General features: G+C 43.0%; 1 protein-coding gene across 2 annotated transcripts in view; it reads left to right on the top strand.

Annotated features, from left to right (window-relative positions):
• The window catches only part of FGD5 (FYVE, RhoGEF and PH domain containing 5), a 186629-nt gene that overhangs the window by 22508 nt on the left and 145287 nt on the right, over nt 1-18834 (top strand). For both annotated transcript variants that reach the window (XM_027863997.1, XM_027863996.1), the window contains exon 2: nt 3398-6287. In XM_027863997.1, the coding sequence (XP_027719798.1) occupies nt 3398-6287 (2890 nt within the window). The remainder of the gene's footprint in view (nt 1-3397; nt 6288-18834) is intronic.

The raw sequence follows: 18834 nt of genomic DNA, 5'->3' as shown, positions 1-18834 counted from the left end.
AGACGTTCACCTTTCCCTGGGAAGCATTTCTCCCTGGGCGTTTCTCTGTTCCCATGAAGCCACTTTCCTCTCCAAGAGCTGCTCCCTAAGCCAGTTCTGGATTCATGGAACCCTTGCCATCTTTCTTTGCTAGATCTGGTGTTTGCTTTTATGAAATGAATGAAACTTTACTCCAGAACAGTTCATTCCTCCATCTTTTGATAACCAAGGAAATCCCGCACTTGGTGTGGGAGACCCTGACAGAGAGTGAGGCTCTACTGTTCTTTTCAAATTGAGTTGGAAGAGGGATAACATTAGCACAGAAAACATTTGTCTATTTGTTTCCAGATCCTTATCTTGGGAGTATAAAATAGTCAGGTTTTGCCAAAAGGGAGAAGCTTTTTGTCTAGAACATGCCAACCTCTTGGCATTGTCTTTTCTTAGGGGAATACGACTCCCAACAGGGCAGCCTTCTTCCAGAGGCATCTCCAAAATCTGAATTCATGCAGTGTCTAAGATTCATCTAGATGGGGGGGGGGGGGGGGTGACCCAGGCCCACCCACAGTCCTGGGCTGGGCCTGGAGGGAGGCTCACCCTTGATATGTCCCAGAGCAGATTGCTATTCAGGTTCTGAGTCCCTTCTAACTCTGAGATCCTATGATACGGGTCCCTCACCTGAGTATGAAGCTTCGCTGGACAGAGAGTTTTAATTACAAATCGAACCTGTGCACATCTGTGTTTCCCATGAAAAGAATTTACCTTCAGATAGTTCAAGTATTGAACACTGTGTTCAGAAGTTAAATAAACTCTCTTCCTTCCTCATCTTGCCCAGCCTTCAAGGCCTGGTTCAAGCCTCAGTTTCTCTGGGAAGCTTTCCCTGATCAGAATCATAGAATATCAAAGCTGGAAGAGACCATAAGCGGTCGTTGGGTCAGGGGTGTGCTGGAGCTCACTAATACCAGCTTGTATTTTGGAGCTGATGGTTAAACTTTCAGTGTGAACTTTTACACCTCAGAAATCAGCAGATGCTACAAATGAGGGCTTGATTTGCTGTTTTATTGATTGTGTAGACCAGGGGTGGGGAACCTGTGGCCTTGAAGCCACATGTGGCCCTCTAGGTCCTCAAGTGCAGCCCTTTGACTGAATCCAAACTTCACAGAATAAAATCCCTTAATAAAAGGATTTCTTCTGTAAAACTTGGACTCAGTCAAAAGGCCGCACCCAAGGATCTAGAAGGCCACATGTGGCCTCAAGGCTGCAGGTTCCCTACCCATGGTCTAGACTTAATAAAGTGATGGAGAAAATGTTAAAAAGTAGATTAAACTGAAAAAAGTGCCAGGAGTACATTTTGGGAGAGTTAATTTTTAAACATATGACTGCATCCAGTCCAATGTCTTCATTTTCCAAGGGAAGAAATAAGCCCCTCCCCCATCCCTGACTTCTTTAGAGTCAAAGTCAAGGTGTTTTCTTAATTAGAGATTCAGATTCCTGTTGCAGCACAAGAAGCACTTGATTTTCTACTAGCTGGGATCTTCCCTGGTTCCTTCACATCATGTGAATCTTATTTTCCCAGCTACTGTAGCCTATAGACTCCTTAAAACCAGAGACTGTGATCTTTCCTCTTGCCTCTCTGTTGGCACCCAACCAAGAGCTGTGAATGTACCCAGGAGGGGGCTTGGAGAATGAATCTCTGCTGGAAACATAAATAAAGGAGCTGCTATTTTTACAACTGCACTAAGACTTTTGGAACACCTTGTATTGGCCCAAGCCCTATCTTCGGGTGTTGGGTTTCAGCCCCAGGAATCCATGTAGAGGGCTCCTGCACTTGGTTTCCAGCATAAGTCTTGGGTAGTAACAGTGTTTGGCAGGCTACAGTACTCCTACCTGCATGACTTGGGATAAAATGTCTTGTCTTTGAGTGTCTCTCACTAAATCATAGAATGTCAGAGCAGGAAAGGACCTTTGAGATCATCAAGTCCAACTTTGGTTTTGTTTTGAATGCACCTGAGACCCAAAAGTAATTGGCTCGAGGTCACACAGCAAGTTAGTAGCAGAATCAGGATGAGAATCCAAATCTCCTGTCTCCCATGTAGGACTCAGAGCCAGCATTGTGTAATGCCTAGGGCACTGGGTTCAAATCTTCCCTCAGATACCTGCTATGTAGCCCTGGGCAAACCACTTAGCCTCTCTTTGCCTTGGTTTCTTCATCTGTAAAACAAGAGGGATGACTCCTAAAGCCCCTGCCAGCTCTAAATCCATGATGCTATGACCACAGAGTTGGGGCAAAGTCCCAAGTTCTTCTTTTTGTAGATAATTGCTACCTTAACTAAGAGGAGTTAACTTAGGATCGTGGAGTGTTGTAGCCTGAAGGGATATCTGTTACAATCTCCTCATTTTGTAGAGAAGAAAACTAAGGCCCAAAGAAATAACTTGAATCTGGCCTCAGACACTTGACACTTACTAGCTGTATGACTCTGGGCAAGTTACTTAACCCTGATTGCCTCACCAAAAAAATAAAATAAAATAAAAGCCAAACTTCCCTTCTTAAGAAAAAAAAGAAAGAAAAGAAATAACTAGCCACATCACCCCTCACTCAATAAACTTCAGTGGCTCCCTATTACCTCCAGGATCAAATATGGAATTCATAGCTTTTTTTTTTTTTTACAATTTGCCCCCTCCTCCATTTCCTGAATTATTACATGTCACTCCCTTCCACATACTCTTGATTCAGCTAAACTGGCCTTCTGGCTTTTCCTCACACACGACACTCCATCTCTCATTTTCATGTCTTTACACTGGGCATCCCCCATACCTGGAACATGCTTCTCCTCAACTTCTACCTCTGGGAATCTCTAGTTTCCATCAAGTCTATTCAAACGCCATCTTCTATTTGATGGCCCTCCTGATCCCTCCCTCCAAGTTCTAGTACTACCTCCCCCCAAAAAAGTCATCTTGTATCTGTTTTGTATCTTATTTCCTTCTTTAAAGTGTAAATGTATTGAGTGTAGAGATTGCTTCATTATTGTTTTTGCATTTTTAGAGCCCTCACACATTATGTGCAAAATCAATGTTTGTTGATTGATTAATTGATTGTCCACAGTCACACAGGTAGTAAGTGGTAAAGTTGGAATTTGAACCCAGGTCCTCAGACTTCCTAAATTCACCATTCTTCCCACTTGCCCAAAACGCTCCCACTAAGGCTAGCAGGTCCGAGCCAAGATATGAACCAAATTCTCTTGACTCCAAATGTAGTGGTCTTTCCACTACAATACCCAGCCCAGCATTTTTCCCACTAAACCAAGCTGCCTCACAGACAGTTCTAATGAGCTCTAATAACTCTAATGAGAGATATTTTTTAGAATTTAAATGGCAAGAAATTGGGTGTGTCTTAACTTCCTTTTTCTCTTTCTCTTCTTAGATTCACCAAAGCCCCCATTAGCACCAAAGCCCAAGACTGCTGGTCACTTCACACCAATAGCAGTCTCCAAGTTTCCTCCGTCCCCCCGTTTAGATATTCCTCACAGTCCGAACTCTATGTCCAGAGGACCCAAACCACCCATCGCTCCAAAGCCCAAGTTGGCCACTACCAATAGGGGGAAAACTCGTGTGTATATGAACAACACCTTCAACAAATACAGCAATGGGAAATTGATCTGTTCGGATGGAGAGCTGTATGAAGGGAATCAGTCCAACCCTGAATGCTCAGAATCAGAAGCTGACGATGAATACATCTTAGTCACTGAAACTCGGCTGACTGAAGGAGACTACAAAGCATTGGAGCAGGAGCCTTGCTGTGCAGAGAATGAGAACTTGGCATCTTTGCCAGCAACTAGGGAGGAGGAAACTGAGGTAGAGGACCCCTGTTCCAGCAACTGCTCCAGCAGCTTTGAGGCCAAGGTAGAAGAGACAGAAGAGGACTCTCTGAACTCCACTGACCGAGTGGATGACTCAAATGAACTGCCACTAGGTGGGGACTGTGAGAGGACTGATCAGCCTTTACAAGGATCCCCAGGAGGAACTGAGACCCAAGATCCCATGTATGAAAATACTGGTGAGGACACAGACTGTGAAAATGATCCAGGTGAAAAGGATAAGCTTTTCTTGAGCAAGGAAGGAGACAGCCTGATAGAGAACCAAGATGGTTACAGTTTGGAAAGGAAGAGGCTTTGTTCCAGCAGCGAGGATTGCAAGGATATTATTTTAACCCACATAGCTTCAGATGAGCCAGAGGCCAGTGGTGAGCAGCCAGGGGACCCTGAAGAATCATTGGATGTTGGGGATGCCAACAGTGAAGAGTGTGCTGATGCAGAACCAAGTTCATTAGACTGTTATGATGCTTCTGATATTCCCCCTGCTGAAGGGGAAACTGAGGCAGGGGGAGATGAAGCTGAAAATGAGTGTCATGAAGGGTTAGAACCCTGCAATGAGCTCAATGAGACTGGCTCTGCCGTAGAAGATCCTAAAATCACAGACCGGGAAAACGAAGACACCGTGGACAGTGGCGATCGAGATGCCGAGGTAAAAGATGGCCAAGAAGAAGAGGAAGCAGCCATCCAGGGTGTGGGAGAAGACACTCAAGACGCTGAAGACATGTTGAAGGATGAAGCTGCTGATGAGAGCTGCCAGATTATTCCTTTTGAAAGTGAAGGTGGTGATGAGCTCTTGGATTCTCTTCCAGGACATTCATTCGCCTTTCTCCCTACTGAAAGCACGTCTTTTTGCAGTGATAGCTATTATCCTCTCTCTGAATCAGTGAAAGAATCAGAATCTGGAGTAGAGGCAGACTCGGGGTCAACTTCAATGGGGTTTCTTGTTACAGGAAGTAGAACTGAAACCACTACGAAGGAAAACCATGAAAGAGGTGGAGAAGCAGATGATGTTTCTGGAGGTGGTGTAACTCTCCCAGAGCAGATGCAAGACGATGAGCATGCCCCCGTGACTGGACTTGGAAATAACCAAGGTGGATCTCCAGCGGATGAGGCTTTCGAGGTTCCTGCAGTAGTCATTGTGCCAGAGGAAACCCTGGATGATGAAACAGTAGATGACTCCCTCATTGACCCCTACGTGATGGGAGTTAGCCTGATGCACCGAGATGAGAACACTTTTCCAGGAGGAAGGGGTTACTCTGAAACAAAAGGAGAAGAAGGCACTCAGAGCAGCATTAAAGAAGAAATTAACGCTGATGCTGACAATGGCCTGACTACTGTGGATCGGAAAAACATTGTCACAAGGGCCCGGTCTCACTCCGGGAAAGTGCCGGGCTATGTCCCAGAAACTGTTCCTGAAGAAACAGGGCCAGAGACTGATTTGCTACCCACGGACAGCAGGCAAGAAGGAAATAAGGCTCGGCTGCCAATGGAAGGGAAACCACTGGAAATCAACAGGGCCTTGCCAGCCAAGCCAAGAAGCTTTATCTTATATCCTCGGTCTTTCTCTGTGGAAGGCCGAGATCTTCCCATTTCTTTGTACCGAGAGTTGGAAGAATCTGTATTGGATGATGCAAGGATAAAAAGGAAAGAGGATAATCTTTCTTTGCCTTGTGTTATTGGGTCCTCGGGGAGCTTCTCCCAAAGAAGTCATCTTTCTTCCAGTGGCATGTCAACCCCTTCTTCTGTTGTGGATATCCCACCTCCCTTTGACCTGGCCTGCATCACAAAAAAGCCAATCACAAAGAGCTCCCCCTCCCTTCTGATTGATAACGACTCCCCTGATAAATACACAAAGAAGAAAAAATCATCCTTTAAGAGATTCCTGGCCTTGACATTCAAAAAAAGGACTGAGAACAAAGTCCACGTGGATGTCAATGTTTCCTCTTCCAGATCCTCTTCAGAATCCAGTTACCATGGGCCCTCAAGGGTCCTGGAAATTGACAGGAGGAGTCTCAGCAATTCTCCTCAGCTCAAGTCTAGATCCGGGAAGCTGCGAGCTTCAGAATCTCCTTCCTCCATCATCTTTTACAGAGACATGAAGAGGAAAGGGGCTGCCTTCAGCCGGAGTGTGTCCAGAGTGGAGTCATTTGAGGACCGCTCCCGACCTCCGTTCCTGCCTCTTCCCCTGACGAAGCCAAGGTCCATTTCGTTTCCCAATGCAGACACTTCGGATTATGAGAATATCCCAGCAATGAACTCAGATTATGAAAACATCCAAATCCCTCCTCGGAGACCTACGAGGGCTGGAACATTTACTAAGCTTTTCGAAGATCCCAGCAGGGCATTGTCAACAGCAAATGAGAATGATGGCTATGTGGACATGAGCAGTTTTAATGCATTTGAGAGCAAACAGCAGACCACAGATCAGGAAACAGAAAGGTACCGTAAAGTCTCGTGTCCCTCTGGTTAGTTTTAAGTTGTCTTGGGAAACTGATCTTATTTTCATGGGAGATGAGTTTGACACTTGATTTTGAAAGGGGTGCCAAAATAGATTCTTGACCACCCACCAAAATAAACACCCTAAATTAAGACATATACATTTTCATTGCAAAGATATGCACAGGAAAGTTTCGCTTATTTAAAAGAATTTTTATATCATGGAAAACCTAAGGTGCTATAAGCTAAATGTTTAATGAACCTGGGTGGTTAAGTGGTACATCTGGGCCTGATTTCGTTATTAATTTGTTTCAAAGTGAGTTGGAGATGCTAGAGTTATCAATAACAGAGGTCAAGGTTGTCAAACTGAATATTTCAGCCCTGCACCCCCCAATAAATATCTTTATCCATTCTCCTAGCCAGCCAATTCAAATCTCCAGTTAATTCTGCGGTGTGTAGATAAGGCCTGGAGGAGGTGCAGTTCAGCCTCACTAAATGTTTCAGTGAAGTCCAATTTGGATTAATAAAAAGCCTGAATTATTGAAGATTTTAAGAGAAATGCAGTCTGGTCACTTTCAGTTCTATCCAGTAACTCAAGTTAATGAAGTATTGCCAAGTGGATATTCTTAGGGGACCTGCATAATGAATAGATAAGAATGATTTGCAATTAGCAGTTAGGAATTGCTGGTTGGTAAAGGAATCCTTGAGAGCTTTGAGAGAGTTTGTTCTCTTGAGTGTTTTAAATATCCCATTGCCCCTCTCAGAGCAACTCTTCACAGTTGCTCCTCCCAATCCCCTAATCTAAGAGACACTGTTAATTTGCCTCTTTGGTAACAAAAGGATTTATAAAGCAAAAATAAGCTAGTTTAGAGAAGCTAGATTTTCATTTGGAAGATGCGGACATATATTACCCGGAGTAAAGGAGGCAGTGGGAGAAGACAATAATGCTAACATTGATATATCATCATTGGTAATAGCTAAGAGGGTCCAAATGCAAAGGTCCATTACATTTCAATATAGTCCAAAAAAGAAGGGAAAAAACCAACATATATGTGTATATATATGTGTATATACATATACATATATACATAGATGGAAGGACCCTGCAACTGGTCTAATCCATTAGCTAAAACAAGAATCTCTTTCATAGCATCCTCCACCCCTTCCTTGGTCAACTTCAAACAACAAGAATAATGATAATAATAATGACAATAATGCCAGCTAGCATTCATATAGTAGAAAGTTCTGTACATGTATTATCTCATTTGATAGTCACAACAACCATGGCTAGTAATGAAGTTAATGATCATATCTCCTACTCTACCTTCTCTTCTCAAAGTCCTTTAATCCTTTCAGCCATTCTCAATGAGAGATTATCCCATTGACCTGGGGTGTTTAACAATTCTAGTCTAATACTTATCAGAATCACCACACATGCCAAATGAATATCATTTGAATTAATGAATTATTATTGTAATGCCTTACTGACAGGCTAACAAAGACCAGACAAAGCGAAGATGATTCCCAGGGGATTCCAGAATCATAGATCTGGAGCTAGAAGAGACTTTAATGGACATAAAATCCAACGCTTTGATTTTACCTACAAGGGAACTGAGGCTCATAGAGGTGAAATGACTTGCCTAAAATAATGCAGAAAGTAAGTGAAAGAGATGGAATTTGAACTCGGGTCTTCTGACTCCAAATACAAGACTCTTTCCACTATAACAAATTATCCTCAAGGCTGAGGTGTCCATAACCAATGATTAGAAAGTAAGGGTTTCTTCTGTTTGCTAGCAGACCTATGGACCAGAAAGAAAGCAAAGGGACAGGGAAGGCTGGGTGGAGCATCTGTTTTGAGATAGAGCAGCCTGGAATGGATGATCCCCAAGGTCTCTTCCCACTCTAAAAAGTCGATGATTCTATGGATTTGACTACACGTCCATGGCGAACTAGTTCTGTTGGTTAGCACATGCATGGTGCTGATGAGGTCAAGGTCGTGGGTCAGATGGCCAGGTGAGTTGGATGACTTTATCACAGACCTCTAGCCACAGATGGTGCCCTAAGATCACACCCAACTACCTAGGAAAAATATGCACTATTGGTTAAAGAGGAGAGACAGTAGATAGCTGAGTTATAGACCATCCGACTGGAAAAGCAATGCAAAGCTCGAGCTCTGGTGTGGTGGCAGGAGTGCTGCACCTGAAGCCACAGGAGCTAAGTTTGAATGTCAGCTCTCCCACTTACTACCTGTGTGTCGGTGGGCAAGGCACTGTGCCGATCTTGATCTTTAAATGTCCTCATTTGTAAAATGAATGGGTTGCTCCCCATTGCTTCTTCTAGATCTAAAACTATGACCCCTGTTCACGTAGCATCATCTGTATCATCTTATATAGAGGATGGTACTTCAGTCTTTGGGATCCAAGAAGCATCCTACTCATAGACTGATAATCTGAAGGGACTTTATGAGGCCATTTTATGCAATCCCTACCCTAACCATGAATCCCCAATACAAAATCACCAATAAGTGATCATCCAGCCTTTTCAGATTGGAACCCCAAGTGATGGGGAACTCACTAACTCCCCATACTGCCCTTTCCAGTTCTGGCTATCTTGGGCTGTTAGGAGGCATTCCTTTATGTCAAACTGATATCTGCCTCCCTTTTAGCCTCCATTTGTTTTCTCTGGTTCTCCCCTGTGGGGATAAGCAGAATGAGTCTAATGCTGTCCACATAATAGCTTTTAAGATATGAATAAAATGACTAGTGGCTTTCTCTTTTCCTGGCTAAGTATCCTTAGTTTCTTTAATTACTAAGCCCTATGGCATGGTTTCTAATGTCTTCACTCCTCCGGTCACCTTCCTCACTTCAACTTGTCAGCACCCCCCTAAAAAAATGGCATCCAAAACCAAGCACAACATAATGATGGCTACAACAGGCATGCATGAGGTACTATGTGTTAGGCACCGATGATACTTAGGCAAAAAACATCAGAGTTCTTGCCCTCAAGAAGCTTATATTCCCTGAAAGAATACAACATGACCAGATACAAACACAAAATAATTTGAGGAAGGGAAAGCACCAGTAGCTAACAGATTCAGAGAAGGCTTCTTGAAAATACAGGAAACTGAGATGAGCCTTGAAAGAAGACAGTGATTCTGAGGAGTCATGAGGAGGGAGCATTTCAGACAAGGAGACAGCCTATATGAATTCATGAAGGTTCCATTTGACTTGAAGATAAGAGGGTGAAAAGTGGAGTAATGGGAAATAAGGCTGGAAAAATAGGCAGGAGCCAGACTGTAGTTCCAACTTCTGTACTTAGTCTGGCTCAGGCAAATTATCACTGGACTACCAATTCCCTAGGCGGCAGCTAGGTGGCACAGTGATTAGAATGGAGTCCAGGCCTAGAGTCCGGAAGGCTCATATCTTTCTGAGTTCAAATCTTACCTCAGACACTTTCTAGCTGTGTGACCCTGGGCAAGTCACTTAACCCTGTTTGTCTCAGTTTCCTCATCTGTAAAATGAACTGCAGAAAGAAAAGGCAAACCATTCCAGTATCTTTGCCAAGAAAACCCCAAATGGGGTCATGAAGCATCAGACACGACTGAAACAACTAAATAACAACAAACACCAACACCCTCACTGTGGGTGCTCTGTGAAGGTAGCTAGGTGGCACAGTCAATAGAGTCCTCCACCTGCAGTCAGGGAGACCTGAGATCAAATCTAACCTCAGACACTTACGAGCTGGGTGACCCTGGGCAAGTCACTTAACCTGTCTGCCTCAGTTTCCTTAACTGTAAAATGTGGATAATAATAGCACTTTCTCTCCCAGGGTTGTTGTGAGAATCAAATGAGATATTTTTTAAAGTGTTATTTATGTTACTTGTGATAACTTCATTTTCTTAACATTCGCATTATGTCATTTCAAAACATTTACAACTGAGGAGGACCTTAGAGATAACTGGATTTTAGACTTAGAGCAGGGAAGGGTCTTCAGAGCTCAGTCTCTGGCACACAGAAACATTTATTAAATGTTTGTTTCCTTCTCTTTCTTATTATTTAGAATAATTTTATTGTTTAGAATAGTTACTACAATAATTTCAAGAGGGAGGCAGTGCTAATAACTAGGAATGTCTTTCCTCATGTGGGCAGTGGTATCTGAGCTGTGCTTTGACAGAAGCTCAGGATTCCATGAGGCGGAGGTGAGAAGGGAATGCATCCCAGGATTTAGATAGCTGCAGGGTACAAGGAATAGCCAGCAGGCCAGATTAGGAAGTGCTTTAAATGCCCAGTTTTGGTGTTTGTGCTTTATTCTTGAGGTCAGCAGAAGAGAGAGCCCTTGCAACAATAATGCTGGAGAGAGACTTCCCCCAAGTTGACATGGGGCCATGGTGGGACCTCAGGACTTCCTTTAGCTAGAATTATCCAGTTTATTTCTTCATTTTGTAGGTGGGGAAACTGAGGCCCAGAGAGGTTAGGTAACTTACCCTTTAGCCACAGGTAGTAGTAGCAGAGCTGATTTAAACCCAAGCATTCTGGCTCAAGCTTCAGCACTCCTTCTGCTTCAGTCTAGACACCAGGCTTCACCTATCCAATCGTGTTACTGTCCAATCTCCATTTCTCCGTCTTGTTCCCAAGAACATCATGGGAGGCTTTGTCCAAAGGCTTGACAGAAGGCAGGCATACTTTGGTCTGTGACATTTCTCTGATCTTCTCATCAGACTAGTCTGTTGGAGTAAAGCGCACTAGCAGCATTTTTTGAGCCTTCCTGAAACATGCTAATGAGAGAATCCAATGATCCTTCATTGACAAAACGCTGCTGTCTGAAGCCAGTTCAATAACCATGCCTTGAAAAGAGATGTGGTCCATGGACTGCCATCTGTTAGAGGAACGTTTAGGGAATTTTAAGTCTATCACAACACCCGGAGGTTGTGACTTGGCCATGCTTGTGCGCTTCCAAGGAACACCTGTCATTTCTTAGAGAAGGGGCTAAGTCTCAGCTTTCTCTCAAGGTCAGGTCTGATGTAGGCATTTCAGGATCCCTGTTGCCACTACAATCAGATATAAATGACCCTGTTAGGTTTCCAAAACCTTTCACAAACCGAATGAAAGCACTTACTGTGCACAGCTCACTGTACTGAGCCCTTAAAATGCAGAAAGCAAAGACAGTCCCTGCTCTTAAGAGACTTACATCCTAATGGGGGAGATAGCCCATATGGACGGATTCAGCATCAAGTCAGATGAAAAAGTCCTGTGGTTCTTCTATGCTAATGCGTCTTCTTTGATGTTATTTCCACTGATAAAATTGTGTCACCTCCTGTTGTTGAGTCATGTGGCAGACCAAGAACTATTTTGTTTCTATGTCTAAAGTAGATGTGGCTCTAATATCTGGAGGAGCAATTGCCCGCCTGTACCTCCTTGGGGGTTGCTCACAGGGTGATGGCCATGGTCACTGGGATGGAAGCACGACTGTCCCAAAGGCTGTTGGACTCAGGGTCCTAGGAAAATGGCGGTCAAGGTGTGGCGGTGATACTGGTTTGACCTGTCTAGCACATCCTGCCTTCTATCTCTCTCCTAGGTTTCTCCACTGTTAGCTAGGCTAGCCCACCTACCCTGTGGATGCCAATTGACTGGTAGTTAGTCGGTGAGGATGGTTGGTGCCTTCTCCACAAGAGTCGCTTTGTTAGATGATGGCTCTGAAGCTGGTCAAGGGGAGTTCTGCCACTGGCGTGCATCCGCCTGTTAGTAGCAGTTGTTATTGGTGGTTACTCATTGGACTAGTTAGGGCAGGGGTGGGGAACCTGTGGCCTTCTAGGTCCTTGGGAGCAGCCTTTAAAATGAGTCCAAACCTCACAGAACAAATCACCTTAATAAAAGGATTCTTTCTGTAAAACTCTGACTCAATCAAAAGACCACACCCAAGAATCTAGAAGGCCACATGCGGCCTCAAGGCCGCAGGTTCCCCACCCCTGAGCCCAACCATTCATTTTGCAGAGAAAGAAAATGAGACCCAGCTTTCTTTTTTCCCACAGTACCACAAAAGTGATTAGATCGTGTTTAGTATAGTTTTTATGTTGTATATCTCATTGTAATCTTTGTTGTCAGTCATTTTCCAATTGTGTCTGACTCATCGTGATCCCATTTGGGGTTTTCTTGGCAGAGATATTGGAATGGTTTGTCATTTTCTTCTCCAGCTCCTTTTACAGATGAGGAAACTGAGGCAGACAGGGTTAAGTGATTTGCCCAGGGTCACACAGGTAGTAAGTGTCTGAGGCCAGATTTGAACTCAGGAAGTTGAGTATTCTCGACTCCAGGCCTACTGCACCACCCCTAGCTGCCCATTACTGTATTCTAAATATATACAAAATGCTAAACCAGTCATTTTCAGTCAGCCAAATATATGGGACTTCCCAGAGTGCCTCATTTGTCTGCAGTAGGATTTAGACCTGGAACAAAATTTGTGGTGAATGTAATTTAATCATTTTGTGATGGTTCAGAGGGCACTTCTTGGTATTTCAGGGCCACAGGATGTTTATTCTGTACATAAGTTCTTAACTGGACAAGACCATAAGTGAAGACGGAGATTGTCGAGGAGACTAGATAGAAGAGGTAGTAACCCAAAGAGGAGAGATTCTGGAAACTGTGTATGTGTGGGGACAGGGAGACACAGAAGAGGAAAAACAAGTTACTGTACCCCAAATCCTAGATTACTTACTTGCCATAAGTCTTCTTCTCATAAGAATAGAGTCCCAAATTAGCAAAGCAGGAATTTTTATTAGTTGGTCTCCAGATAAACAGGAGTTAGCTCTACTTTTGAATGATTTCCATCATCAGCCTAGGCACTCTGTCTCCAGAATAGACCCAGTGACTTTTTCTGTATTGATATTCTATTTGCAGCCCATTGAGAGGTTTTATTTCTTAGCTGATGGCTACCAGTCTCGTTGGAACTTAATACATAGAAACAGTATTTGTTGTACCTGGCAAAATGATCAGTTTTGGTTGTGTTCGTGATTTTGTTCCTGAAACCAATTTTATATTTATTTTCTCTATTTTGATGTTTACAAAAAGTATCTGAAAACAGCACTCTCAGATACAGTAAAAAAAGAAAAAAGAGGATTGCCCATGAAACTGTGTATTTCTATTCTGTAATATTTACTTGCTTTTTAAGTATATGATAAATTTCATATGTAACTTTCAAAGCTGTCCTGCTTGTTTGTATTTCCTTCTGACCTTCCTTCTGTTCTTTTATGTTCATTTCTTTAAAAATACTGCAATTACCTTTTTTCTTTTCTTTTCTTTTCTTTTTTGTGGGGCAACCCTCTTGCCAGTCACTTTTCCTTTCTACTCTTCTACCTTTGCGAAAAAAAGCAAAACAAAACCTTTATAGCAAATACTCATAGTGAAGCAAAACACATTCTCACATTGGTTTTTCCATTGCATTTTCCATCTTGGGTCCATCACTTCTCCGGCAGAAAGTGAGTAGCATGCTTCTTGACTGGTCTTCAGGAATTATGGTTAGTCATTGTATTGATCAGAGTTCTTGAGTATTTGAAAGTTGCTTTTTTCTCTTCATACAAAATATTCTTATGCAATCTAACTTTGTTAATTGTTGATAAGTGTTAGATCTGTGAAACCACAAAATGTCGGAGTTCAAATACCCTTTAGATAGGCTGCCTCAGGAGTGGTGATTTGCACAAGGTCGTGCAAATAGTAAACAGCAAGTCTGGGATTCAAACCCAGAGCCTCTGATTACAAGTCCAAAGCTCTCCCCATTGCCCCATGCTGCTTTTCATTATGCGTGACCTCCTAAAATGAAGATGTCTGACAGTCTCATTGATTAATGTTCCTATTTGTACATCCTATGTGTTTGTATGTCAAACTCCTGCTGACTAATTCCATCTGTCCGGGGACTATGTCGCCTCAATGAGGGTACATTACAGTATCTCTGTTCAGCCCTTTGGCATTGCTGTCTTCCCGGAGGCCAAAAGCCTGCTTATTATTATAAATATATATTTATCCGTATACATTTCTTTTGACAAATGAACCCACACAGAAGTTTCATTAAGTTTCAGCAAATGGAGCTAGAAAATGCAATAGAAATTATTACCATCTTGCCTCCATCACCTCCTAATGTGCGTGATTACACTGCTCATTGAAATTGACTGATGAGAAGATTCACTTTTTAATTTTCTGACTAAAAAAAGAACCATCTGCAGTAGTTTTATACCAATAATTTTTAATTAAATGTAATAAAATTTATAGAAAAGAAGCTAATAAGAAAGACACATCAGGAGCACATTTATTGTACTGCTACCCTGGCGGGATGGAAGCCCTGCCTGTGCCCTCTCATAGAGCGATAATGTAGAGAACCTTCAAACAAAGCTTTCATTTGTCCTTAAAGAGGCAGCTTGGTCTAGGGGAAATCAGACCATGCTTCAAGTCCGAAGACCTGGGTTCAAGTCGTAACACTGTCACTGGATATCAGCAGAAAAGCTGACATTGTGGTTCAGAGGAAAGAGTTAGTGCAGATTTAGAGTCAAGCAATCTAGTTTCAACTACAAGTTCTTGCTACTTAAGGCCTGCACAACTTGGTCAAGTCATCTGCCAATTCTAAGCCTCAGTTTCCTCATCTGTAAAATGAGAAGGTTGGACCTCTAGGTTGACCTCTAGGATGCCTTCTAGCTCTAAATCTGTCACCTGGTCACTTATCCTTTCTGAGCCTAAGTTGCTTCATCTGCAAAATGGGAATACAGTAATAGTATCTGTACTACCACATCTGTGTACCTGTACACAGGACCAGTCTGGAATTATTATTACTTAAAGAGAATCACAATTTCATTGGTGTGAATGGACCACAGATGGTAAAGTTTGGAATTCTTCAGATTCCGTGAGTTGCTGTGGCAAAAAAAAAAATTCAGAGGTGACGAGGTGGTGCAGTGGATGGAGTGTTAGACTTGGAATCAGGAAGACTTGAGTTCAAATTCTGTCTCAGGCACATCTAATTTTGTGACCCTGAGCAAGGCACCTCCATCTGCCTCAATTTCCTCATCTATAAAATGGGGATATTAATAGTAGCTATCTCCAAGGTAGTTGTGAGGATCAAATGAGATAACATATGTAAAGTGATTTGTAAATCTTAACATACTATGTAAATGCTAGCTATCATCATCATCGTCATTGAGAGACCTAGTGGTGAGATGAGTAGTGACATTTCTCTCTCATGAGCTTGTAAGCTCGTGGAGAGAAGAGTTTTGGGCTTTCTTTGTAGTCAGCACAGTGCTTGGTACACAGTAGGCATTTCATAAATGCTTATTGACTGGCTGGTGATAATGATGAAAATAAACATGGTGTGGTTTTATGTTCAGAAAAACAATTCTTATTGCCCCTGGAAGGTGTAAACCTCTACAGATCTGAGACAGAAACACTACACAAGTTCTTCGGGGAAAAAGTTAGATGGCATTCAAGGTGCTTCGCAAGATGGCCTCATACTGCTTTTCAGACTTTAAATTGCGTTACTCCCTCTCCTTACGCTCTCTGCTATGGCCCTCTATTCCACAAACATGCTCTGCACGCTCCTATCTCCATACTTTCATTTGCATTTTTCCCTTTGCCTGTAATGTCCTCAGTCCTTTGGAGGGAGAGATTTAGAGGAGCTGGTCAATTCCTACTCCCCTTTGAAAGCCTAATTCCAGTGTATGCCACCTCCTCCAGGAAGCCTCTCCTGATTCTCCACCCCCCAATCTATAGCAACTTTCCTTCTCAGACCTCACATTGCACTTTGTTTGATATCTCTCTAATGCTCTCGTTATGCCATACCGTGTATTACAGATTTTGTTTGTATTTGTGTCTTATCTCCCTACTTAACTATAAGTTCCATGAGGAGGAGCCTCCTTGTTCATCTCCTCCAACATTTAGCACAGTACTTTGAACAAAGTACATAACTAATAACTGTTTTGTTGAATGAATAAATTAATGTTTTCAAATATCACGTAGGAATCAATGAACAAACATTTATTAAGCTCCTACTTATAGGACCAGGACTGTGCAAGGCACTGAGGATACAGATATTAAGTGAAACAGTCCCCGCCCTCAAGTTTATGTTCTACTAGGGATACAACACATTCACAGAGAAGTAAATGTAAGCTATGCACAGGTATGTAAGGTAAATGGCAGTTTTGGGCGAGGTCTGGGGCACCAACAACTAAGAGAATCAGGGGCCTTTTGTTTTTGGTTTTTTTTGCTAGGCAGTGGGGTTAAGTGACTTGCCCAGAGTCACACAGCTAGCTTGAGGCCGGATTTGATCTCAGGTCCTCTTGAATCCAAGGCCGGTGCTCTATCCACTGCACCACCTAACTGCCCCAATCAGGTATCTTTTGAAGAGCTCAGTTGAGCTGAGCTTTAAAGAGAGCAATAGATCTAAAGAGGCAGGGTGAGGAGGGAGAACATTCCAGGCATGGGAAGCATGTGGGGGCACAGAGGTGGGAAATGGAATACTGTATACAGGAGTAACAAGTAGACCAGTGTGCTCAGACCCTAGAGTTCAGGAGGGGTAGTAATGTGTAATTAACCTGGAAAGACTGGCTGCGGCCCAGTTAGGACGGGCTTTAAATGCCAAGCATTTGTTTGTAGGTAATCCTAGAGGCAATAGGGAGCCACTGAAGCTTCCCGAGCAGGAGAGTGACGTGGTCAGACCTGTGTTCTAGGACTATCAGTCTGGCATCTGGGTGGCAGATATATAGAAAAGAGGAGAGATGGGAGGTGGGGAGACCAGGTTTGGAGGCTAGTGGAACAGGTACATGTTAATGGAGAGAAGCAAACGAATACTAGATTGTATGTACAGTGCCCGGCATACAGTAGGCACTTAATAAATGTTTGTTTATTGATTTATCGATTGAATTTGGGTTCCTGGAAGACTGGTGATGCCCTTGACAGAAACAGGGAGGTTAGGAAGAGGCTTGGGTTTGAAGTAAAAATAAGGAGTCCAATTTTGAGCATGTTGAGTTTGAGATGCCGAGAGGATATTCAGGGAGAGATATATCTTCTTTTTTTTTTTTTTTTTTTTTTGGCTTAGGCAGTCGGGGCTAAGTGACTTGCCCAGGGTCACACAGCTAGTAATTGTCAAGTGTCTGAGGCCACATTTGAACTCAGGTCCTCCTGACTCTAAGGCCAGAGCTCTATCCACTGTGCTACCTAGCTGCCCCCGAGAGATGTTTCTCGAAGACAATTAGAGACACGGGATGAGAGCTCAGGAGAGAGATCAAGGTGGATTGCATACATTAAGATGATTCCTGAACCCCTGGGAGTTGATGTGGTCAATGAGAGAGTGGAAGAGAGAGTAGAGAAGGCTCGGGTCAGAACCCTGGGGTGTATTCACAACAGAGAGGACAACATCATTGTCTGATCCAAAAGAGTAGACTAATAAGGAGCAGTCAGGTAGGCATGTACTTGTGTGGGAAGGGAGGAAAGGGAAGGGAACAAGCATTTATTAAACACCTACTATATGCTTTACAAGAATTATCTAATTTGATCCTCACAACAACCCCAGGAGGTATGTGCTATGATTATCCCCATGTTGTAGTCAAGTCATTTCAGTTGTGTCCAACTCTTTGGGACCAAATTTGGGGTGTTCGTGGCAAAGATACTGGAGTGGTCTACCATTTCCTTCTCTAGCTCATTTTATAGATGAGAAAATGGAGACAAACAGGGCTAAATGACTTGCTCAGGGTCACCCAGTTGGTGAGTGTCTGAGGCTGGATTTGAACTTGGGTTTTCCTGACTCCAGGCCCAGTGCTCTATCCACTGAGCCAGCCAGGACCCAGAGAGAAGAGGAGATCCAGATGGAGAAGGTGATCAACATTGCCAAACACTCCAGAGAGGCCAAGAAGGAGAAGGAGTGGTAACGCTGGACAGGGCTGTTTCAGTCACATGGTGGGATGGAAGGCAGATTATAAGGAAATGAAGGCATAAGTGGAAGGAAGGAATGTTGTGCCTTTTTTCTTTTTTTTTAGGGAATTTAACTGTGCAGAGATGAAAGGCAATCATTTGCAAGGTTTTTGGTTTTTGTTTGTTTGTTTGGGGATGGATGATGTCTGGGAGTATCTGCAGGCAGGAGGGAAGGAGCCCATTTGTAAGGAGAGGTTTAAAGTTAGAGAGAGAAATATGGGACAACAACTACTACAAGTAGGAGGAAAAGTATTTCAGCTATCTGATCTTTTCATTTTCTACCTAGATGCTTCAGGTCATTCCAATTATGTGTGTGCATGTGCATATGTGTGTGAGTGCATACATGTGCACACATGCATACTTGCAAATGTGCATGCTTGGGCTCAGAGGACAAGGTATTTTGAAAACTCATAGAATTTTGCTGTTCAACCTCATTTTCTTACCTTGGTATAGTGGGAATAGATTGTAAGGTCCCTGAAGACAGGTTCATTTTTATTTCTTTTTGTTCCTCTCAAAATGCCTAGAATAGTGTATTGAATATAGTAAGTGCTAAATGAATGCTTGCTGAATGAATGAATATGTATTGAATATAGTAAGTACTAAATAAATGC

The sequence above is a fragment of the Vombatus ursinus genome, unplaced genomic scaffold, assembly GCF_900497805.2.
Source record: "Vombatus ursinus unplaced genomic scaffold, bare-nosed wombat genome assembly UNPS02014773.1, whole genome shotgun sequence".
NCBI classification, from domain to species: Eukaryota; Metazoa; Chordata; class Mammalia; order Diprotodontia; family Vombatidae; genus Vombatus; species Vombatus ursinus.
This window is presented reverse-complemented; position numbering and strand designations above follow the sequence as displayed.